This window comes from Tetrao urogallus (genome assembly GCF_951394365.1).
Source record: "Tetrao urogallus genome assembly, chromosome: 28".
NCBI classification, from domain to species: Eukaryota; Metazoa; Chordata; class Aves; order Galliformes; family Phasianidae; genus Tetrao; species Tetrao urogallus.
The window spans coordinates 175,264-199,634 of NC_136841.1; the positions used below are offsets into that span (position 1 = coordinate 175,264).

General features: G+C 46.6%; 4 protein-coding genes across 4 annotated transcripts; 2 read left to right on the forward strand and 2 right to left on the reverse strand.

The window, feature by feature from the left end:
* Positions 1-3,237: 3,237 nt before the first annotated feature.
* LOC306956208 (uncharacterized protein) lies at positions 3,238-22,621 on the forward strand (the record flags this gene model as incomplete). Its single annotated transcript, XM_079547606.1, has 2 exons — positions 3,238-3,294; positions 22,280-22,621. 2 exons carry the CDS (start codon positions 3,238-3,240, stop codon positions 22,619-22,621), a joined length of 399 nt encoding a protein of 132 aa, XP_079403732.1.
* Positions 9,202-9,645, reverse strand: LOC306956171 (uncharacterized protein; the record flags this gene model as incomplete). The annotated part of the gene is made up of 1 exon (XM_079547586.1): positions 9,202-9,645. One exon carries the CDS (start codon positions 9,643-9,645, stop codon positions 9,202-9,204), a length of 444 nt encoding a protein of 147 aa, XP_079403712.1.
* Positions 14,674-14,997, forward strand: LOC306956218 (uncharacterized protein; the record flags this gene model as incomplete). The annotated part of the gene is made up of 1 exon (XM_079547609.1): positions 14,674-14,997. The coding sequence occupies one exon, from the start codon at positions 14,674-14,676 to the stop codon at positions 14,995-14,997; it is 324 nt and encodes a 107-aa protein (XP_079403735.1).
* LOC306956219 (uncharacterized protein) lies at positions 19,073-19,372 on the reverse strand (the record flags this gene model as incomplete). Its single annotated transcript, XM_079547610.1, has 1 exon — positions 19,073-19,372. The coding sequence occupies one exon, from the start codon at positions 19,370-19,372 to the stop codon at positions 19,073-19,075; it is 300 nt and encodes a 99-aa protein (XP_079403736.1).
* Positions 22,622-24,371: the final 1,750 nt, after the last annotated feature.

Consider the following 24,371-nt stretch of genomic DNA (forward strand, 5'->3'; position numbering starts at 1 on the left):
AAGCTGATAAGGATAGCAAGAAAATCAGAGTTTGGCACTGCATTCCTGAATTTCAGGAGCAAAGCAAGATGCTCACGTTAACTGAAGAGCGCAAAGGTGAACCTCAGCCCCAGCCAAGCTATCAGAGGTCTTAATCTGCTATAAAAGCATTTTTGCTTCCAACCAACGCTCCTTCAGTTACTGCAGACCCCTTTTCCCAGAGTCTGAGTACCAGAGGCTGAGAATCAGACAAAGCAGAATTCTTCTCCCATTTCACGCATGGAACAGAGTGATTTGGGAAAGCCTCAAACCTGAGACTTAAAGCAGAGCTTGAAAATCTCAGTGCAGTGCTCACCCCCTGAAGATAAAACCCTCTTTAGTGGAATAAAGCCACATCACAGAGGCGTGTGGGTGCCAGAGCTCTTCCGTCCACATGATTTAATACAGAGATCCCAGAGAACAATGCTTGTGCTGTGAAGCACAGTCTGTAGCTCCTGCAGTTGTCACAGGAGGGTGGAGTATAATTGCCACCAAAGTTTATGTGCTTTCATGATGCTTTTTGCAGTATCTCCTGATTACATCCTCTGTGTGGGTGACGCAAGAGGTGAGATCCTCACATCCGTCCTGACGTGCTGCTGGAGGAAGGGCAGCAGATGAAGCTTTAAGCAGTCTGAACACCTCAGATTCTCTGTTTAATTCTCCCAGCTGTGCTTTTTGCACGTTGCAGGGAGGTGGGTAAGGAGGAAGCTCGAGCAAGGAATGGGAGAGCTGAGGGCACTTTTCCCTCTGTCTCTACCCAAAGGCCTCAGCTTCTCCCTCATTGAGTGAATATAGAAAACATTTAATAAATAGCCATGATGCGCCATGTAGCTGTGATCTGCAACATCCTCATGACATGCAGCAGGGTGAGTGTGGGGTTTATAGCCAACCTTACATCCTGGGCAGCATGCAGGGCCACCACAGCATGGTGACATCCCTGGGAACACGCGTTGCTGGGCTGGGAGCACACATTGCTGAAAGCTACTTGGGCTTGGTGCTCCTCAGCAACAACAAGGCAATGCCAGGACAATGCCACGTGCTGCTTGGGGTGACAGCTACTGCTCCCATGCCATCAGCACGTGGGCCTGAAGACACAGATCCATCTCTGCTGAGCAGAGGGTGTTCTCCTTCCCAAAGCACTGCTTCCTTTTCCTGCCTGTTTCCTCACTCCCTGTCTGCAGACAAGGTGCAGCCTGCCTCTGCTGCTCCATCCTCTTGCCAGCTGGGTGCAGGACTCAAAGGAGGGATTATTTCTAAGCTGGAAGTGTCTCCTACTCCACTTCTTGCATTCTGCTTCTATTCTGGGGATCAGAGCTTCCAAACCTTTGCCCTCCTCACTGTAGCTCTCTCCCCAAGGACAATCCACAGAGAAATTGCTCTTTTTTCTTCCTGTTGCATTGAACAACTCAGGATTGTGGCTTAGGCTCTTTCTGTAAACCCTTCTCATTTAAACACACTGTGTGTTCTGTGTCACTGTCAAGGAATGTGATGATGATGGAAGGTGATGATGGGGTCGGTGTACCCCAACAACTTTCCCTGCCAGTATAGAGTGACTTTGGCAATCCAACACTCCAGCCATGGGTTCTTCCCTTATTTCACTTTTCTCTGCTTCCTGCTGTTTGCCACGTACATGAAAGCCATGGGCACACCCTGTTTTTGATTTCCCCTTTTTCTGCATCCTGGTTCCTCCTTTGTCTGAATCTCATTGGGAAATTATCAATACGGGATGGGGTTACAAAACGGGATGGTTTGGGCCTGCCCTACAGCAGCAGCACCTCAGCTCTGTGGTGGCACAAAGCAAAGTTTGTGCTAACACAGCTCACAGCATAGAATCTCACAGTGGCTGTGTCAAAGCAATGTCTTTTAGGCCAAAGTGCTTCTAACAGCTGCTTTGGTAGTGAGTGTGTTTGGATGCTATTCTGCTGGATACAAAGAGGTGATCCCCCCCAAGGCTTTTGGCCCCTATATATTGAAGTGCTGTACTGTTCTTTTTTCTACCTATATGCAACTCAGACAAACCTAGATCATAGGATAAATGCTTTCCTTCCTTCCTTCCTTCCTTCCTTCCTTCCTTCCTTCCTTCCTTCCTTCCTTCCTTCCTTCCTTCCTTCCTTCCTTCCTTCCTTCCTTCCTTCCTTCCTTCCTTCCTTCCTTCCTTCCTTCCTTCCTTCCTTCCTTCCTTCCTTCCTTCCTTCCTTCCTTCCTTCCTTCCTTCCTTCCTTCCTTCCTTCCTTCCTTCCTTCCTTCCTTCCTTCCTTCCTTCCTTCCTTCCTCTCTCCCTCTCTCCCTCTCTCCCTCTCTCCCTCTCTCCCTCTCTCCCTCTCCTTCCCCCTCCTTCCTGCCTTTTTCTGAGCTTTTCATCTTTTTTCAGACAATGTTTGCTGCAGGTGATAACAAATGGCAGCATGGATAAACAGATTATTGTTTTAAATTACTAAACATCTAGCAATTTTGAGAAAGCCCAACAGAATTCATACACGGGACTGCATATCTTGCTCTGGCATATCAAGACAAGCCTCAACCTAGAGAGGAGTCTGCCAAATGGAGATAGCAAAAGATAAAGCAAAAAGGATAAGTGAAGATTGAGCAACAGCCCTGCTGAGTTAAGTATGCAGATCTCTTATCACACCCACGGTCTCATCACTGAGCAATTTGGTAATGGCAGGAAAGCTGGAGCATGAAGGAAGATGTCAGCCGAGACTCCATGGTGTATGCCAAGGGGAATTGTGAACCCAGGCTCCATCCCATGCCCGGTGCCCACAGTGAGATGTAGTGGGGCTCAGGAGGGGCACAGCAATGGACCCCGTGCCAGTCTGTATCATAGGAAGCACCCCCTGGTTTCTGAAAGCTCATTCTTGGTTTTCTTGCACAGAAGGCAGAAGAGCGTGAGCATAAAGCAACCGAAATCCCACAGGAATGAGCTGCCACCTGCCTTCTTCCGTGTTGGTTTGTATACTCCCAGTCAAATGAGCCCATTGGATGTATTAAATGGTGAGCAGAGACACCCCAAGACCATTGCTGCTTCATTGGGTGGGAAAAGACCAATTGAAAATTGAAAATGTCCTCCTGTTTATGGATAGAGGAAGAAACACCAGCCCACACCCACCCCAGAGCCCCATGGCAGGGATGTCACCTGTCACGCTGAGCTTCCTGCCCCAGCCATAAGGGAAAACGTGGTTTGCCAGGGAATTGTGGGAAAATGTGGTTTGCCAGGCAATTATGGGATGTTCTTGCTGGAGGTTACCAACTCATCCAACTCAGCACTGTGGCTCAGAGGTACGTGACACGGCGTTCATGGGAAGCGCTCGGTGCTGCCCATCCTCTTGGTGCTTTGCACAAGAAATATCTTCAAGCCCTTCGTTTTAATGAACCTACTCTGAGGTTATGGCAACGTGAGAAGAGCCTTTGTACATTTTCAGCTCATTTGCACAGCACAGACCCCTTGTAGGAGGTAATTCTGATGTTCCCCTGTAAGCCCAAGCAAGCAGTTCTTACCATCATTAATTCAACCTCTCAGGATCTTTTGAAGGAGAACAGCAAAGGGAACAAGAAACCTGTGTGTACCTTGTTTCACTCTCTGCAGTTCTGAGGATTGGAGCTAATACTTCGTCCTGCTTTGCCCCAAACCTTTTGCCCCTACACGCAGTTTCATGGACCCCATGCACAGCATCCCATAGGGTTGGAGGATGCTGGTTGTCACTGAGGCAACGGCTGCTCCCCGTGGCACCTCTCTAACAGTGGGCATTGCTCTCATCCTCACTCCTTCCCTTCCAAAAGGCAAGAGGAGCATTTCTGAGATGCTTTCTGAGGAGGGAACGTGTCATTTATCTCCCAGCAGCACTCAGAGTGCGTCAGGGCCAACCTCATTTCAGTGCCCCTCATGGACACGTGGTGATGATGACTTTGCTCAGGACTATCCCCCTGGGAAGGAGCTGCTCCCCACCTGACAAGTCGGGCTGCATTGCTGCCTATTTGTATGACCCACCCAGCTCTTTAGTGGGTCATCTGCCCAGTTTTTACCTATGACACAAACGCAGCTTCCTTCCCATGTTATTCAACCGGTTCGTGCCAGCCCATTAAATTACAGTCATCGAAAGGAAAGTCTTAATTGCTCCATTCATTATCATCAGTGGTCATATCCGACAGTTAACTTATTTGCCTGGGAACACCCCACAGGCTTCGCACGGATTTTTAGATGAGATCAACACCAATTGGTCCAATAGGGACAAGGACAGTTGGAGAGAGGAATGCGGCCAACACAGGGGACCCTCTCCAAGGATTTTCTCCACTCAGAGCTCCTCTCTGCCACTAACATCCCCCAGGATGAGGCCGTGATAAGAAAGGCAGACACAACCAGTGGTAAAACAGCTCTGTAAGCAATCCCAGAAACTCACGTCAAACCCTGGCTCCCTCTGGAGCAGGAAGGAGTTGGCACATTTGGATGAGGGATCTCACAGGGTCTGCGATCCCCACATCTGAGAGAGATGTGGCATTTGCCCTCTGCAGCTGAAAGCCATCCCTGGAGGTATACAAGGCCAGATTGGATGGGGCCCTGGGCAACCTGGTCTAGTATTAAAGGTGGAGGTTGGTGGCCCTGCCTGTGGCAGGGGGGTTGGAGATTCATGATCCTTGAAGTTCCCTTCCAACCTGAGCCATTCTGTGATTCTGTGGAACAGGTTTACCACTTCTTTCCTTTTAAAGCTGACCCCATTTCTCCATCACACCACTTAGTCATGGGCGAGCCAACACCACATCCCAACCTCACAGACCTGCTTTTCTACATCGCTGCCTTCACATTCAGGGGGCTGTCAGCAGTGCAGCAACTTGCAATTTCAACAGCAGGGCGCATCGCACTGCACCGCTCAGCCTTCTCACGCCCACCTCATTCTTAAGTCGCCCCAAACACCTTAGGCAACGTCATGGCTCTCTTCACAGCGGAGAAGGGAAACGGAATCAGCGCTGTAGGTGGAGCAACGCCTGTTTGGTTCGGAGAAATCGGGCTCTGCGCCCTGCAGAGGTCCCTGGAGAGCAGCAGCTCCCCGCGGAGCGGTCCGCGGTGTGCGCAGCGTGTTCCTCCACCGCGGGGCGGTGCTCCAGGACCGCGATTGGAGCTCCGGGATGTTCAGATGGGAGCAGCCCGGTAGGGCTCGGTGGGGCAGGGCTCCATGGGGCGGTGCTCTCTGCAATGCCGGAGACATCAAGGGCTGTTCCAGTGCTTTCTGGCTTGAAGTCATAGAATCATGGAGTAGTTTGAGTAGGGAGGGACCCTAAAAGGTCATCTGGTCCAACTCCCCTGCAACAAAGAGGAGCAACTATGGCTCTATCAGATTGCTTGGAGCCCCATCCAGCCTGATTTTGAATGTCTCCAAAGAGGACATTCATCATGTTTTTAAAAGGATGAATTTAATTATTTTGTTCAACGCTCCCCCATCAAAAAGAGAGAAGAAAATGGGGTTTTTCTGAATCTGGGGCTTAAACTTGGTGCTCAGTTATGCTCAGACCTCAGTCTCTGAGGTAAGCATTGAGGATGGTCAAGAGCAGCAAATGGTGAGAAGGTAACAGACTTAATGCCATTAATGGGAAAAGCCCTTTGTGCTAAGGTGACCCCACAGCCTCTCACCTCCTTTGGAGGTATTTCTTGTACTTGACAGCGTAGCTGCTTGTTTCTCTAGACAGAAGTACTATGAAACAGGGAACTTCAAGGAAATGGGAAACCTTTCTACAGTACAATTTTGCTGTGGAGGAGAAAATGAACCATATAAATGGATTTCTATGGTGGATAGGAGGTGGAAAGCATTCTCAGCTCATGCCCTTCACTCAAAGGTTCAAAATCACTCTCCTTAAAAGTCGCAGGGTCTGCAATCCCCCCAGGTTCCCACTTCTGATATTGATTAATTAGGTAGAATGGCCCAAGGCTGATGTTCTGGAAGCTGTTCATAACGAGCTTTTACAAACCCAAACCTGCCACATCACCAGTAAAACCATAACAGATTCCCATCCAGCTTCTGTAGTAACAAGAATTGTGAACAGAAAAATACAGATCTCTGAACAAAGCCCGACATTAGAGATTCAGCTGTGCCTGCTTCACTACCACCTGATAAGCTCAATAAACCACTCAATCCAAGCCCCTGTGTTTATCTGGAGCTGCATTGCCCCCAGCTGCTTGTAGCTCATTGCTCAGTGATGAGGGCACCCACCAAATAGAACCACCATTCTGTTATCTCCTCTTTTTTCCTCTTGGAGGATGGATCTGCAAAGGAAGGAGTGAAGCCAAGAGGCGGCTGTGCCCTGCAGCTCCACTGTGGGACAACTATGGGTATGCTACAAAGTTCCTGCTTCGGGAAATAGGTTTGGATGGCTCTAAACTGTGTTGTGCACTGCTATGAAGGATTTTGCTGCTGCTATGTCCAGCTGGAGCAGCCTAACAGCCTCTATGTACTGCAATTTCCTAGATAATATTTTCTCATTACTTTTGTGGCATCCCAAAGTGTTTTAAAGCCTCGAGTTGCAGCATCCTCTCAAAGTGCAATTCGGCTAATTGCAAATGAGCAGCTCGTGGCTTTGTCACTGCTGGAAGAGCTGTGGGAGCTGCAGAGGCTGGCGGTGCCCACAGGAGGGCACAGCTGGGATTGCATTGGGGCTGCTCCTGTCATGAAAGCAAAGCATGCAGCTGCTGTACCTTGTTAGCTAATGGAGCCCAAAGATTACGTGGAAGTGTTTGAAAAATGGTAATAAATGTTGAATGCTACGCTTGGGACCGTGCTAAATGAAAGGTTTTGGGCTGTCGGTGCTGGCTGGTTTGGTTCAAGTGCTGGCAGAGGTGAGAGCAGGTCTGGAGTGAGGGTGGACAAGGGGGAATGGTTTGAAACTGAGATAGGAGAGGTTTAGGTTGGACATTAGGAGGCAGTTTTTCACCCAGAGGATGGTGACACACTGGCACAGGTTGCTCAAGGAGGTTGTGGATGCCCCAGCCCTGCAGGCATTGGAGGCCAGGCTGGATGTGGCTCTGGGCAGCCTGGTCTGCTGGTTGGTGACTTGCATACAGCAAGGGGTTGGAACTGATGGTCATTGTGGTTCTTTTCAATCCAGGCCAATCTATGATATGATATGACTGTGGCTCTGGGGGTGTGCAGGGAGCTGCCTGTCTGGGATTGTCCCTCTGCCCCTCCTCATCCCATGGACAGTTTGGGTCAGCTGTCTGTGACTCCATACCTGCGGGTGTCCTTGGGCTGGGACCGTCAGGTATGTTGGACTTAACCCAATGTGGGCTTAACCAGCGTGATGGGTCTGTCTGCCTCTGTAGATTGTTCATTTGTAGATGTCCGTTCCTGAATGGCAGAGACAACTTCAATGCCTTCCTAATTTCTCACGCCTTTGGCTTTTAATAAGAAATAATTAAAAAAAAACCCATGGTGGTTGCCACCCAGCTTATTGAAAGAGCAGACAGCTGTATTGCTTGGGAGCATTTAAATACAAACTGCGTGTGCTTCCAGTGCAGTGCTGTGCTCCAGAAGTGATGGGGCTCAGAGCGTGGGGATGGGAAGCATCTGAATTTCCATGCAAGAGGTGGAGAGAACGTGATGAGCAGCAAGCTCCTAAACGAAGAATCTCTCCAGATGAGTGCTGTGCTGTAGCCCCCTAAAACCTGTCTGCAGCGAGGGGTGAAAAGCCATGCAGGAGATGCTCTGTGCTGTGGTAGGGGGGTGCAGAAGGAGTCCTCTGTTCTGTGCTTAGTGTGCTGATGTGCTGCTTTCGTGACCAGGAGAGAGCTTTCTCTTCTCTGGGTCCCACCTCTGCACTTTGCCCTCCTTTGAATGCACCACATTAGAGAGATGCCCCTGGGCTGCTTGGTGGGGAGTGCAGCTTTGTTATTATTGCTCTCCTGGTCGGCAGATTTGGAGAAGGCTGAAGTCATCCTCAGCTCTGCTGACTCTGGGAAAGTTGTGCTGCTTCAGAACTGCTCTTTCTGAGTTTTCAGCTCCAAGACAATCACCCTGCCTTTATTTCTTCAAGCCGTTTCTTCTTTAAAGATGCATCCTTGCTGTGTTTTGTGCTGACCTTTTGGCTACTATGCTGTGATGGAGTGTGCATCTGTGTTCCCTAAACGTTCTATGAATGATGGAATATGAACTTCTGGAGTTCATTTCCAAATGCAGAAGTAATGGTTGGGGAGGCAAATCTAAATGGAATTATTGGTATTTGGTGTCAAGTTGACCTCGATTTGCAAATAGCTTAATTTCACACCGCATCAAACAGCATGGCCTAGGGTTCAGAGCAGAGCCCTGACACGTGGCTCTTGGGCTTAATCTCAGCATTTGCTGCTGGTTGAATTGATTCACTGTTAGTCATCGTACAGCTGAGACAGCTTTTACTGTGAGCTGTTCTGAGATCCCAGTGTTACCAGCACAGGTGGAAGCAGAGCTCATCCCCCCAGCACTGCAGTACAGCTGGGGGATTGCCTGTTTGGAGGCAGCTGAGTTAGAGGTGGGGGGGGGGGGGGGGGGGTAAAAATAGAGTGGGCAGTTTGATGCAGTAGAGACTTTATTATGCATTGCATATATATAATAGAAAATAAGGCAAGAACTTCCATTTATTGAGGTGTTACACTGGAGATGGATATTTAAGCAGGCAGTGCTTCAGGAGTGAGTTGTTACACGCAGTGCATCCCCTTGGCTTGAAAGCAGGATCCTGTTTTTCATTAGTTGATGAGTTGTATTTTTGCTTGTTGCATATGTAACAAAGCACAGCACTTACGTGCAGTTTCTCTTTTACAACACCTCCCGTGAAGCAGAGTTGAAAGCAGGAAGAAATGTTCATTTACCAATGCTAGAACAGAAGGACCTGGTTGGTATTGGCATTAGGCTATAGCTGATGCTGCTCTGAGGATGCGCTGCCATTTGTGTGAGTGACAATGCCTGGAGTGAAGCTCACATATCCTTTACACCAGCAAATGCAGGAAAGTCGAGATGTGGATGCTTTGGAGGTGGTAGGAGGCTGTAGATACAAAGCTGTGAGAGTATAACATGGAGTGGGGTGGTTGTGAGGGTCTGGGACTATCCACAAGCCAGTGGATGCAGCAAGAGATGGCTGCACCCCTGGAATCAGTGCTGAGCTTTGATGTGGGTCTGCGTCTTGCTCTTCATCCATCTTGCTCTTCAGTGATGGGGTGGGCACCTCTGGAGCTTAGCTCTGCCCACAGCGGTAGTGGTAGCTGTCAGACCACTGGTATGAACAAGGGTATGAGCTTTGCTGACCCACGTGGACCGGAGCACACACCTGAGGGCGTTCCGTAACACCCACCTGCCTGCAGTGTGGCATGCACAGGTGCTGCCCGTGGGGCTGGGAGAACATCACGTTGCACCCATCAGCAGACTGGTGGCTGTAGGAGGAAGAGTGGCCCTCCAGCACGTGCTTCTCCATGCAGCTGGACGTGCACGGTGTGGGGCACTTGGGGCTGCTCTGCACCATCCTCCTGGTAGTGCACTGCTTGGCATCCCTGGAAGCACAAGATGCACATGGCACTGACTTCACCAGGCCAGGGCTGTGGCACTGCGTGAATGCTGGTGTGATGTTCTTCACTCCACCAGGGATGAAGCACTGCTGCTTGTACTGGTACCAGTAGGACATAGTCCTGGACTGGAGATGAATCTAAAAAGCACAGCAGGAGATAAAGGCAGATTAATTCCCTGCAGATTGCTGCTTCTGTCTGATGAGCTCTTTTATGCTGCTGGAGCTTGCTGCTCTGATTCTCAGCCCTCATTCTGTAGCAGAAACCGCGCAGCCTGGCATTTAAATCACGTTATTTAATAGCAACAGATGAAGTAGGCAGCTATTATTGCTGGAAGGGCAGTCTGGGGCTCAGCTGCCAAGTGACCTGCATATTTCTGCTACTGAAGCAACAGCATAGCTAGGGTTGGTGCTGAGGTTCTCATCTCATGTAGTGAAGGCTATTTGCTTTCCAGCTGCTTCAAATGAAGCCAGAATTGCTTTCTGCTAGTACTAGGTAAAGCTGAAGTATTTGCTTGACTGATTTGAATTGCAGCTTGGAAGATCATCAGGGTGATGTGGTAGGAGCTCTTTTTAGATGCCTGTTCATTAGGGAAAAAGCAACTTTTGAAACCTGGCTCAAGCTGCCCATGTTCAGATAACTAAAAAGTCAAATATAACTCCATCTCAGGATGCAGTTGTGTGGTTGCCCTCCCAGCTCTTCCATCTCCTGCTCTTTCTCTCCTGAGTTTGCTCAGTAGGAGCTGGGGACCAAAGGGCTGCAGGAATCACGTAGGTCTGCTCATAGCTGTGGAGCACCCAGTGCTGCCCTACTCAATTCCTGGTGGTAGAGGCACTGCCTAATGTGGGCCATCAGACCTGCTTCTGTCACACCTGGAAGGTATGAGGTGTCCAAACGCAGGGGGAAACTGCTGAGGCCTCAGATTTCCTAATTAAAACTCAAAATCTGACTGCAAATCAGCTTTGCTCAGCGCTAACAAATGATACTCGGGCGTCTGTGTGTTGCAAGGTGGTGGCAGCTGTGTTTGCAACCAGACAGGGCTGCCCTGAGAACAAAGCTCTGAGGGTCAGGTCCCACCGGTGCAATTTGTTTGCAGAGGGATCAGCAGAGCTGGGAGGCTGCAGGAAGCTGGGTCAGCATCTTCCTGCTGCAATCTGAGAGCAGGTACTCCCTGAGTTTGTAAAACAAACAGAACAGCAAAGCCTCTGTGGCACTGTAGAAATCACCTAAACCAGATTGGTTACTGTGGTAGAGGTCAGCTGCCCGCAGAGTTGCTCAAATTACTGAAATCACTGCTCTCTATTACAGCAGAAGTGTAGAATTCAGGATTTTCAAAGCAAATTAAAGATACTAACATTGCCAGATCACCACATCCCAAACGGAGAGAGCTTCTGTAAATCTCAGGTTTAGCTTTAAATGCCTCTAATCTATGCCTACAAACAAGAAAGAGCTAAAATTTTTCAGAGGAAGCAGCCAACTTATTTCTCATTGCAGCATTTCTGGAGATTCAAGTGCAAACTGAAAGCGTCAACAAGAGAACATTTAGCTAATTAGAAATAAAAGCAGGCAAAAAAACTTACCGAGCTCAGAGAGGAGAGTAAGAACTGGATTGGAGGTGTGCAGATATGTGTTTATATATGGTCTCTCTGACACTGCCTGGAAAACCTGAGCCATTGTGGATCAAATCCTAATATGGGGGAAATTTGTTCAAGAGCAGCTTTCATTGGTTGTAATTATTTTACTCGCTGGGGATCATTAGTGCACCATGATCCCCAAATAGCATGAAATGTACCTCACCCTGCTGGGTTCTTTCAATGCTGAATCTTTATGGGATGAGCAGGGCTGGGAGGGATGCTCCCAACGCCTGGCGTTCATTGTGTGTCTGATGCGATGCTTTTTAAAGGTTACGGGTCCCTCCCTGACTTTATGAGGCTTCGTGTCTGGTGCTCTTACAGCTGGAAATGGGGCTGGAAAAGGGATGGAGTGGGCATTGCCCCATGCTGCTCCAATGTGCATTCTTCAAATTGCTGCCTGTGATTGCTGTGATGGAGACCAGCTTGGAGACCTTTGCTCTTGTACAATTTTAATGAGAGGTTCGCTGATGAAGATGTTGTTTCAGAGCCTCTGTCAGTGCTATTCTGTTCTATGTGTGGGTAAATGTAGGCCTGTATGGGTGTGGTATCTGGGATTACCAATAGGGCAAAGCTGAGCTATGATGTATGGGCACTGATACAGGTCATGTTATGAGTTGTGATGGCAGTTCTACCGAAATTCACTCTTTTTGCCATTTCTTCCCCTTTTTCCAGCTCAGAGCATCTCCTTAGGAAACTGCTTGCTGATTTATATAACTTTTTATAACTTTTCATAAGGGCAGGTAGTGACAGGAAATGATTTTAAACTGGAAGAGGGGAGATTTAGACTAGATATCGGGAAGAAATTCTTCACTGTGAGGATGGTGAGACACTGGAATAGATTGCCTAGTGAGGCTGTGAATGCCCCCTCCCTAGAAGCATTGGAGGCCAGGCTGGATGGGGCTCTGAGCCATCTGGTCTATTGATAGGTATCCCTGCCTATAGCAGCAGGGTTGGAATTGGATGAATCTAAAGGTCCCTTCCAACTCCAAGCATTCTATGATTCTATTATCTTAGTGGTTTATTTTCATGATATTATGGAACTTGTAAATATGATGCACAACTGATGACTGAAGAATCCCACTGGTTCAGATAAATGCTGAATAACTCCATGCTCTATCAGCACCTGAGTACCTGGAGGTATTGATAGCTCTCTGTTTATTTCTTGACACGAGGGAGACTATTTCCATATTTACATTTAAACCTTTGCTTCTTCAGGTGCTGAAATGTAATTCCCAAGCGTTTTCAAGCTGTTGAGTTGATGCATGTGCTGTTTGTCCTGCTTTATTTGCTTCTGGCTGCTTTAGGTGGTGACACTTGGCTGAGGTTCAGCAGTTGATGATGCATCACTGCTTTCTTTGTCCACTGGTGCTTGCTTGAGCTGTAATGCTCTTGTTAAAACATCCATGTGACATCGTCAGCTGTGTAGAACATTAATGAGCTTTTACGATGTGCTTGAGAATGCTTTCAGAAGGCGCCTGGGCACCTAATGCTGGTGTTAGCCTTTGTGTGCTGCACGTGGGCCCTGCAGTGATGCTGAGCGTAGGCAGAGTGGCTCTCTCCTTTTCTTCAACACAATGTTATTAACACGTTTTAAAAAGAAAATTCAGCTCTTCTGTCTTCTGTTGTCTAACTTGAAAGCGATGATTTGATTTTTGAATTCCACCCTTCTTAAGGACTTGGGTTGGGGTTACATTGCTCTCTGATTTCGGCTGAGGCAAAGGTGTATGTTGCAATTTGCATGGTTATCTTCTATTATAGGAAAGGCAGGGCTAATTCCCCAAAGGAATGACAAGCGTCTCAGGATCATAATGATCAAGGATTGCGTGAAGATAAATCTCAGTTTGCAATTAAAGGAATGTCAAAATCTTGGGGGTTTCTAACCCCCAGTAACACATAAGGTAGTGGGGTCTGGTATTGTCCTTCCAAGGCATTTTTCTACCAGTCTGATACGAGGTTCCCTTTGAGATCTGTTGGTAGGCAGAAACTATTCCGCAGTTTTTTCCATGTCTTTTCCTTGATACTGTACTGCTGTTCAGAGAGGGAAAGCTCTGAGATGTCCTGTAACAGGGCAGCCCCAGCAAGTCCTCTCTACTGTCACAAGAGCAGCAAAATGTAAATCAGAATGGATAAGCTGGATGTGGGGAGCATCTGTATGGCACGGCCCATTGCATCTGTTGCTGACTCTGCTGCTGAGTGTTGTTGAACCTCAGCGTCCATCAGTGTGTTTAAGGCTGATCGTAACCCCATACCAGCAGTCACGATTCATCAGCAAAAGGAACTTGATGTTCTGGGTATGTAATGTGTTATTACCATGGATTTAGGCGCCCTTTTATTGAACAAATGATTTGCTGGCAAAAATGAGCTGTCAAAGTCTTGCATAAGCCACACCCTATCTATTGCCTTTTTGTCATGTCCTTTATCAGGTCATAATTTACAGCTTTGCAGCAGAGGATGCTTAATTTTATATAAGATATAGTCTTATTTTTTTCTTCCCATTTTATTTATTTATTTTTTTCTGGTCAAAGCTTGCATTTTTAAAGACACGTGTGCCTTGTGTCTAATTGGAAGAGCTGCGCTGACTGATTTGGATATACTGCTCCAGAATTCAGCCTGAAGAAGCCTACAGAATGCCCAGGCTTTGGGCAGGCTTTGCATCAGCCTGATTTCATCACCAAATTGTGAACACAGCTTCCCCATGCCAAGAACGCAGCGTATCCCTCACTTTTGCAACTCTACCTAGGCTGAGTCAAAGACCTCTTCTTCCAAGCAGACATTTGGCTGTTGGCTGCTGAATCCTCTCATGGAGGAGACATTGAATATGAACAGTGTGGTCCTTTAGTTTTTTTCTCTGACACGCAGAGTATCCCCTCCATGTCAACTTCTGAAATAGACAAGAGGTGGAAGGGCAAGCTAATAATTACAAAGGGTGATTTATTAAAAACAATTGACATTCATTAACGACGTTAAGTCTTGAAAGAAACGTGTTTAGTAATTGATTGGGATGCTATGCATGCAGGTGACTCAGGTGCTCTGGGCAGTCTAAAAGCCAGTATAAAAGCACTCAGCATCAGGCCGTGTCCGACCATTTCTCTTATTTCTGTTGCGCAGTAGGTAAGCTTGATTTGAATTCTTCTTTCTAAAGAAACCTTTTTTGTTTTCCTGTTTTAAGTCAGGGTGAATCCTATGCAAGTGTTCTGTAGTATCAAGCTCAAGTTTTCTTGATGTAAATACATCATATTGTGGCTGTTCGGCTCTTGGCTGTGGTAAATGCTGATCTTCCAATGCTGTCAGGATGATTAACTCCTATTACTTATTCACGAAGTCTCATTTCCACATCTGATGTCTGATATAAACCTTATAGGTGATGTTTTCCAAGAACCCAGCTATGAAAAACTCTGCCTTTCCCTCTAACCTGTTGGTAGCTCTCTATTCTAACATTTGATCGTAGAGCTTGTAAGAATTTGTCCTTCTTCCTATATTATTCCCTTGCACCTCAGATCAACCGTCTCCCAAATGACGCACTCCTTAAGCCCGTGCACTGATGGCAGTCCCTCACTTTGTGGGGTGGCTGTGCCACAGCCCGTGGCCAACAGCTGCAACGAGCCCTGCGTGGTGCAGTGCCCCGACTCGACGGTGGTCATCTACCCTCCGCCAGTGGTTGTCACCATCCCTGGACCGATCCTTAGCACCTTCCCTCAGCAGAGCACCGTGGGGTCCGTGGGAGCCCCTGAAGTTGGAAGTGGCTTCAGTGGTGCCCCAGCCCCTGGGGGTCTGCACGTCTCTGGGGGTGCCCGGTGGGCTCGGGGGTACCCGGTTGGGAGCTGCAAACCGTGCTGAACCTGGCGAGGAGCTGCTGGAAGAGGAACATCCAGGAGATGCTGAGCAGAATGTAGACCTGTAGCTAAAGCTCCAGCATTTGGAAGAACCAAAGAATCTTTGAGGCTGTCAGTGAAGTTAATCTGCAGATGTTCCGATCTTCTGAAGAACAAGAATCCATTCACGTCCTCCTCGTATTACCCTTTGCTTTCTTTTGCTTTCCCAATGCTTTCCCATCTTCCTAAGTGCTTTGTTCTCAGTGCAGTGGACTGAGTTTGTAATCCAGTAGGACGCCTGTAGGTATCATTGTGACAGTGTGTAGGGATCAGGCAACGATCCCATTTTAGCTTGCTTTGTCAGTGTTTTCTGTGGGTAATGAGGTGTAAGAAAGGGTCTTGGAATCAACCAGCCCATGCTCTGTGCTTTAGGTCTGTCTCTGCAATAAGGAAACAGCACCAGTCATTATGTGAATCACATTGCATCAAATCACAGGTTGCAAGCAATTTGTAATCTGCACCATATAATTCTGCCTCTGTATGATCTGCTTCTTTCTCATTAAACATGACCTTGCAATATGTTCCTGGGCTCTGCGTGTGTGTGTATTCCTCTGCTCCTGGTTTGTCTCTGCCCTGCAGCACTGAGCTGATCCTATCGCCCTGCTTTGGGACGGTGATAACCTGAAGAGATCTGGGAATTGCTGTGTGCACCTCCCTGCCATTGCTGTCCCTTAGCAAAAACTACTGCTCACAGCTCTGCTTCTATTCCTGGTTATGTGAAGCTGCTGAATCAAAGCTGGCTTTTATTTTCAGTGTGTTTTCATTGCCAGGTTTCATCAGGCTTAACCTCCCTACGGCAGTGTTAAGAGCATCGGTGGTGCATGGAATTTTGTGTTTCTAGGATGAAACCAATGCCATTAGCTTTGCGTCAGGCTTTGCTGCTTTGCTACAGAACTCTGGAATTCTGGTTGGGTCCATTTATGGAACTTCAGATTTCCTCAGGAATTTATAGATAGTAATAAAGCATAATAATGCTAGAATGTTACCTTACTTGGGAGTAGCTGCTCTTTGGAGACGTATCCTCATGTAAGGAAAACAGAGCAGGCGGGCACCATAATGGTGCATAATTGGTGGCTGGATGAGATGGTTCAACCAGCTTCAACCACATAAATCCTTCCCTACAAAAGAAATCCCCTAAGCCTCAACAGCCAGACGAAGGGATCTTTATTACTTTGCTCGTGGCATATTTGGAAATAAAACTCGGTAATAAACTGGAGTGTAAATTTACCCTTTCTGTGTAATAGGCTGAGACTTTCAGTCACCACAAAGCATCGAGTCGTTAGTAAAAGGGAGAAGTTTTGCTGGTGGATTTCTATGGAGCTATTTGCAGTGCATCTTTTATTCTTTTAGATATTAAGTACCTGCAGAGGACACTGGTGTGGTTTGTAAGATAGTAGAAGCATCGTTCATATCTCTTAGGTTGATTATTTGCATTATGAGATTGGGATATTCATCTAAAGAGAACCAAGATTTGAAATGATTCTCATTTCTGCTTCTGATAAAGCAGGTTCCTATACCACTTTGCCTTCCTCTCTGTGATGTTGTACTCTAAGACATCATCCAGAGGCATTCACAAAGGGACTCAACATCTCATCTGGGATAGGCTTGCCCATTAAAAGAGCTTCTTGCTCTGGCTGTGTATCCTTGTGCTGAAGGCATTATCCTGCAGTGTGCCTCATGTGGGCTGCTCACAAGGTGCATTTAAATTGGCAGTTTCCCACATGCATGCAGTAAGTACATCCTGCTGCAGTCTGCCATTCGGAAGTTTAGGGGAAATTACAGGAGTTAGTTTTCTGTTAACTAAATTAGCCAGCCATCCCCTGTGGTTCTCTCAGGCAGACAGAGTTCCTCTAATCATCCCCATGTTCTTAAGCCTTAGGGCAAAAAGTCCTACAAAACGGGGAAGTGCCCTTTACCCACTATTGTGACAGGTGTATGAGAAACTGAGGGAGACCTTGGGATTAATCCATGGGAGGAGAGCATCAGTGCTATTGGCTGATGCACAGAGGGGTAAAAAGATGGTTTGAGCTGCAGTTCTATGATTTGGGTCTGCTATGATCAGCCTGATGTTCTTCATAGGTACAGAGCTGCCTGGTAATTAAAGGCACCCAAGGGAGACGAGCTGAAGTTATTGTGGTGGGAGCCTCGAACCTTATTCAAGGTTTTCCCTGGGGAACCCAGCCCTTCCTGCTGCTGACTGCAGCTGGCAGCAGGATTATGCAGAGCGTCACAACAGTTTTTGCTTGTTTCAAAGCATTGTACTGATCTGCTGCCTGTGTCCTGCTAGGAGGTGAGGGTGGAGGAGTGTGCTAACCTTACCATCTCACCAGGGTGTCCTTATCTGACCCCATCTTGTTTGAAGTAGGGCAAAAAGTGGTGAGGTCTGAGCCTGGCCCATTTCCTGCCTGAGGCTGCTTCTTCTCAGATGAAGAACTGGGTCTGTGGGCCTTGTCCTCTCCTGTGCTTTAGTCCAAGGTCAAATTCTTTGCACAAAAGTACCAAGGATATGAAGAAATGGGCTCAACAGAAGGAAGAACATTTACAGCACAAGGGAGTCTTTGCCAGCTATCATCATTTCTCTGCCTATGGACACAGCTTCAGCACTCTCTGCTGAGAAAATGCTGATGAGGGTGGGTACCATGAGAGAAAGAGTATGTAGGGTATCTCTCAGAAATCAGCCCAGAGGTGCCCCCTCAAAGTCACATCTACAACAGCCTTTTGACTCTTGGAGTCTTTGATGTGCAAGTGGGCTTGCATGGGCTCCATGCAGCTGTGTCTAGGGTGTGCTTGTTGAACCACCTCATTTTGTGCCAGATTATAATCTTTACTATTTTAAATCTAAATCAAGGCTGCTCAGTGTTCCAGGGGAACATAGTATAGGCAGACAGGAACTGCTTGAACAGCCTGGCTGCTCAGTTTGCAAAGCAGAGGACTTCTCCATAGGTCATAACTTGGTTGCCTTTGGTCTTTTCTCTTGGGTGTCCTTCTCTAACCCTAAGAAGCATTGCTATCTTTCCTTGGCAGACCACCTGAATGTAAGTTCCACTCAATAATATTTCCTTTGGAAGTCATTTTTCAAGCACAAAACACAGTTTGATCCAGGAGTGCACATGTAGCACTTACAGACGGACAACTGGGGTGATTTTCTGGAGAAGTGTTGAATAAATTCAGGGTCATGGGTTAATTAAAAATGGTAGAACTTCTTCCTAATTTGGGAAGCAAGTTGGGGCTGGAATATGTCAGATGGAGATGTGACAATGCTCCCTGGCACCTGGAGTCTACACCTCCATCTTAGTGTATGTTTTGTCAGTAGAACTGCTGCTGGTCCCTTTCTGGTGGTGTGTCAGCAAAGACAAAAAGAGAAGACTAGACAGCTGATGTTACTATGCAGAGTCATTTTAATGAATAAAGAGTGAGAAGTTACAGAAATAATAAGTTTGCAGCTTTACAAAAGGGTCTTCAGCAAGTAGAGTGGGTCTGATGCCAGATGATGATTCTCTTCGTGGAATTTGTCAGTCCAGGCATGTTTCTTGCTCAGAGTTGCTCATAAATTCTGATCACTACCATATGAGGCACAGCGTGGCTACGTAACAGGAGCTTCTTTCCATGTTGTCTTTGGAGAAGTTCGTAACTGAGCAAAGTGGACTTCTTCATAGCAGTTAAAGTCTGATTCTCAGTGACAAAGAACTATATATATCGCTATAGCAACACAAAGTGGCTGTAAATTAATTTAAAAGGAAATTTTCTTACCCACCTAGTGGAGTAAAGCAAGACTTTCAGCAAGCTTTATATCTGCCTCAATACTTTACAGGTGCCTCAATACTTGCTCTAATTCAAATTGCCCTTTAGAGTGATAGCAGAGGAGATAGAAATATTAGAGGGTTACATATAGGGTAGGGTTAATGCAGCCTGGCACCCACATGTCTCACTGAACACAGCCAGAGGTGTGGGTACCCAGCATTTCTCAGCATCATAAGCTTAGCAAAGGATCTGTCTCATTTCTTGACTGCCTTTCTGCTGCTTTAGCATGGATAGAAGCTTCAGTACCAGTATCTGTGGCCAAGCTGAGAAAAGAAGGGGTGGCGGTGCCCAAAATCAAAGAAGTCTCCATGCCCATAATAACCCCCATGAACATTCAAGCTCCTGTTCCCATACAGGCTTCCAAGGCTTCTGTTGTAGCCATAAGGGCTCCAATGTTGGTTGTAGTCATGGTGGTGGCCCCAGTGGAGGCCATACGGGTGCCTGAATCGGTGGTCATTCAGGCCCCAGAAACCATGCAGGTCTTCCTGGCAGAAGGGTGAGTAGTGCTCGTTGTTGTAGAATTCCCTGTGGAAAGTCATTGCTGGTTGTTGGAGGGAAACCTGAAACACACAGCAGGGAACAGAGTGAGTCCATGTCCTCACCAAAAGACTTTTCACTTCTTAGCCACCTCATTTGTCTGTTTAGCCTTCTGAATCCCCCCAAACTTTTTTCCTCATATAGAATCATAGAATGGCTTGGGTTGGAAGGGACCCCCAAGGATCATCCAGTTCCAACCCCCTTTGCCACAGGCAGGGCCACCAACATCCAGATCTGCTACAAGCCCAGGTTGGCCAGTGCTCCATCCAACCTGCCTTTGAACACCTCCAGTGATGGGGCATCCACAGCCTCCCTGGGCAAAACACAGCGTCCGACAGTAGTTAGAAAACACTCTGCTGACAGTAGTTAGAAAACACCAGCTGAGAACTGACACACACACGTATTTTTACAGCACGCATACACATATATACACACAAACACATATCAAGAAGAGTAGAGTAGAGGCAGTGTGGACTTACCCGGTTCACCGAGGAGAGGAACTCGAGAGAAGCGAATGAAGCTCTGGAGTTCAAGGTCTGTATATATACCCTCTCGAACTCCGGAGTTAGCTCCACGATGGATCTTATTGCGTGCATTATTGCTCCAACTGATGTAATCAGAGTCAGTGATTTTCATATTTTTCAAATTCGATGTGATGACACACCTGTAATACCTCCAGAATTTCTTTCATCTTAAAACAGGAAGAAATAGGCTCAGCACATTTTTAGTAAAATTGCATGGAATTCTTTGTAGTTGGGTGGATGGTATGTTTAGGCCATTACCGGTTGCGCAATCTGTGTGTAGATGCACCATTCACTTGGGATTTTAATTTGTGGTCTAATGTGGAGGGGAGAAGAGGAGGCTTTTTCTGCTGTGTTGAGAGGCAGCGTTCTGTAGATACTCTGTTCAGCAATGCTGTGACCTGTGCTTCGTGCCTGGTGATACTGGTGGGGTTCTCTTGCCAGAAGTGTTGGTTTTGTTCCTCATTCCGTAGCTCTGATTTTCAAGAAACTTCTCCGTTTCTGCTCTAAGGATATTCCCATGTATTTCTTCCTATTTTGGAAACGGATTTTTAGCTTTTGACTTGTATAGAACATACAGTGCATCACCTTATTAGGACACAGAAACAAGAGAGCTTCTATGTTGTAACTGACCATATTATTAAATCTCGTGGTGTCTTTTGGTGACAAACCATTAATATTAAAATACTGCAACACTTTGCAAACTGAAAACATTAATGAGTGTTTATGAAGAGCTTTGGTATTCAAAATTCTGAGGATGCCTCAACATTCTGCTTGCTCATTATTATCCTTACTTTATATTCAAATTAACGGAGGAAATTAGGTGAAGGTCATGCAAGGAGTTCTACAGAAAACTCCAGTATTCATCACAATTGTACTATATTTGATACACGAGGTTGATTCTTCACTAAGAAAATGTTAAATCACTGTCTTGGGAAGCAGCATTTAGCAAAATCTCCACAAATTCTTATTATTTATTATTTTCCAGTCCTAGTTTGTGCTTGTTTTCTTCATTGCATTCCGCTGAGCTCACGATCACGTCCTCCGATGAATTAAGGTGTAAACGATGCAGTCGTTCCATTCTTGTTGAAGACTTTATTTCTGCTTACGCAGCAGCGTGACTTTTATTCACAATCAACATTTCGGAGGAATGCAATTAGGATTTATTTGTTGGCTGTGCTGGTTCTCTTTGCTGCAGTTGCTCAGTAGTGTAACAGAAAATTCCATAGGAAGACCCTGCCACAATACATTGGAGTTTCTGATGATCCAAATGTAGGAAGATTTTGCGTTGTAAGGAAATTTCCTCTCTCTCTAATGGCTTTGGGAGCTTACAGATGCCTTTATATTACATTTAAATAAACTCAAGTTTTGACAGCGAAGACAATAAAATGGTATCAGGAATGTAGTTGACCTAGAACATTGTAAGATGAAAGAAACCTGTAATATGTGTGACATAAGTGAGGCTGAGAACACACTAATAATCCCAAACAATGAAGAAAATTATATTAATTGAAGATATGATGAGTACAGGCAAATTTATTCTCCAACCAATAAGGCTACAAACCTTTTGAATATGCAAGGAGGCTTAGATAAGCCACCAGGGCAAAGAAACAGTATAAAAGGGCTCTGAGCTCCACGCTCTCTATCAGCTCTCTCGCCTTCCTCCTCCTGGTGAACTCGGTAAGCCTTCATGAGAATTAGAAATACTGGCTTAATAATTTGTTAGGATTATTGCAGCTTCCTGAATCTTGAGGTTTTGCTGTCTTGTATCCGCGCTTACAGCTTTGCAGAGTGGGCAGGTTCAATGCTTTGGTGCTGCTTTAGATGTTCTGATGTGTGCTAGTGATTCTGTAGCTTCTTGGGTGGGTTAGCATTTGCAGATCCCATTCTGAAGTCAGTGTGGACTGAAGCTGTGGATCCAGCAGCTGTGGTGAGTCATTTTGGCAAACACCAGATGATTCAAGCTTTACTTAACCTTAAAGCTCTTTCTTTTTAACTCTCCTGAAGGCTGTCTTGACAAATTCAGGAATGCAGAGCTTTACACAAAGCTGATATCCTAAAAGAAATTTAGGATTGATAACTCCTCACCATGTTCACTAAAAATAATCCTGAAGCAGCGGTAGGTTAGCTCGGAGTTGTGACAGGTCTGTTCCACAGTTGGTGAGCAAGAAGGGAAATGAAATGGTTTAAAATATTTGGTTAATTGGGAAAAAAAATCTGATGATGGTAGATGGGTAAAGTTGAGAGAAGGGGAACGGGAGAAGAGGTGTAACAAAGAAATTGCATCTGTCCTTTGCCCCATGGGACCACTCAAGAGGGCTTTGGGCTCTGAGCTGTGACTGTGAAGCGTTTCTCACTTTGGCTCTTCTTTGTGCTGCTGTGTTCCAGGTTTGCCCTCAGTGCAGAAAGATGACTTTCCTCCACGATGACTGCTACTTCCCCAACAGTTACAGGGGCCTCCACAGCTACCGGGGCTATGACTACAGCAGCCCCTACAACTACAGGGGCTTTGGTGGCCTCTACGACTTTGGGGACCGCTATGGCCATGATGGTCTCTATGGTCACTGGGGCTTCTATGGCTCTAGGGACCACTATGGCTTTGGAGGTCTGAATGGTGGCTACAGGGGCCTGTATGGGGACTGCTATAGCTACCCCGGCTGGTACAGCAGCCGCTACGGTCACCACTTTGGTTCACGATACGGTCAACGCTACGGCTACGGGGGCTGGTAAACCCAGCAGCAGTGGTGCTGATATGTGAGGATCAACCCCGGCCTGGAATGATGACGAATCTCGGCGGCGTCTTCCTAATGCACAGAGCCCAGTGACAGCAGCTTCCCTCTGCGGAGGCACTGAGGCTCTGCTCTGCTGCCCAAGTGCTCAAAATGAATGATCTTTTCCTGCTCTGTTTGCTGTCTCGCCTCCCAAACTCTCCTCTTCATCCACTGCAGGAGCAAAAGCTTGCTTCTCCTCAACACCCATTCTGTACAAACTCCAGAAATGCTGCTGGAGTGTCTGGCTTTTGTGTTTGTTGCAGTGATGTACAAAATGTATTCTGAATGAATAGTTACAGGCACGGTGTACCATGCCTTGGGGAATGTAGTCTTTCTGTTCTGGAATATATCTGCCTTTCATATTAAAATCTGTGCTTCATCAACACTGTATTTCTGTGTTTTTGGGTATTTTTTTGTTTTAAATTTTTCACTTCCATTTCAAGAGCATCACAGATGAAAGTTATCCTTACCTTTGTGCACTCCTGGATTCTGTCACAGATCCTTATCCTCCTGGCACTGGGAAACACAACTATGTGCAGCTGCAACAAAGTTCAACTGCATCTCTGCATTTTTCAGCAGCACCAGGCTCTTGCTTTGTGTACTTCAAACCAGTGGTTCATTTAAAAACACGTGGGTGCTCCTGTTGGGCTAATGGGATGTGATTAGGACAGGACTCCTCAGCAGCTGTGACACCAGGTCCATTGGAGCCACATCACGCTCCTTTTCCTATGGAAGTTGAACTTCGTGATCTTTTTAAGGCTCCTTTCAACCTGTCCCATCCATGCTCCCTTTTCCCATGGAAGTTGGACCTGGTGATCTTTTTAAGGCTCCTTTCAACCTGTCCCATTCTGCGATTTTGAAGAGGTCATGCAGGTGAATGCGAACTCCTGTACTTAATGGGTAATCCTGATTTAATTTTGGAAGATCATGTTTTATCTATTAGGGGTTCTCCACTAGAGAGGTAGGAGGTAAATGTTTTGTTAGAAGAAATGGATGTCCAGTGCCTCCAAAGGGAAAACAGCAAGGCATTTTTGTCTGCAGGGTCATGGGAAAGAGCTCAGATCCCACAGTGTGGAAGACAGTTGGATCATGACTGGCTTTTCCTAACTTTTTTTTTTTTTCATTGACCTTCATGGGCAGAGGGTTGGCTTAAATGAATGACTGCGGCTGTGTGGTGAGGATGATGATGGTGCTTTCCTCACCACTTCCCTGACCAGCGGCTATGGCCGCCAAGAGCTGCCAAAATGCCATAGGGATGATGAGAGCTGTGTATTGTTTTGTTTCAAAAGCTGCCTCCTTTTTTTCCATTTTGTTTTTTGTTCTCCCTCTCCTAATTCTTAGTCCCTGGATTTAGTTGGTGTATATATATATTAAACTCCACCAGCTGCTAATGCAATTTGTCTTATGGATGGTAATAGGGTTGGGAACTGTTCTGCATGAAGAACATTTCATAGAATCATATCAGAGACTCATAGAATGGTTTGAATTGGAAGGGACGTTTAAGATCATCTAATTTCAACCCCCTGCTATAGGCAGAGACACCTCCCAATAGACCAGGTGGCTCACAGCCCCATCCAACCTGACCTTCAATGCTTCCAGGGAGAGAGCATCTATAACTTCTCTGGGCAACCAGTTCCAGTGTCTCACCACCCTCTCAGTAAAGAATTTCTTCCTAATATCTAGTCTAAATCTCCCCTCTTCCAGTTTAA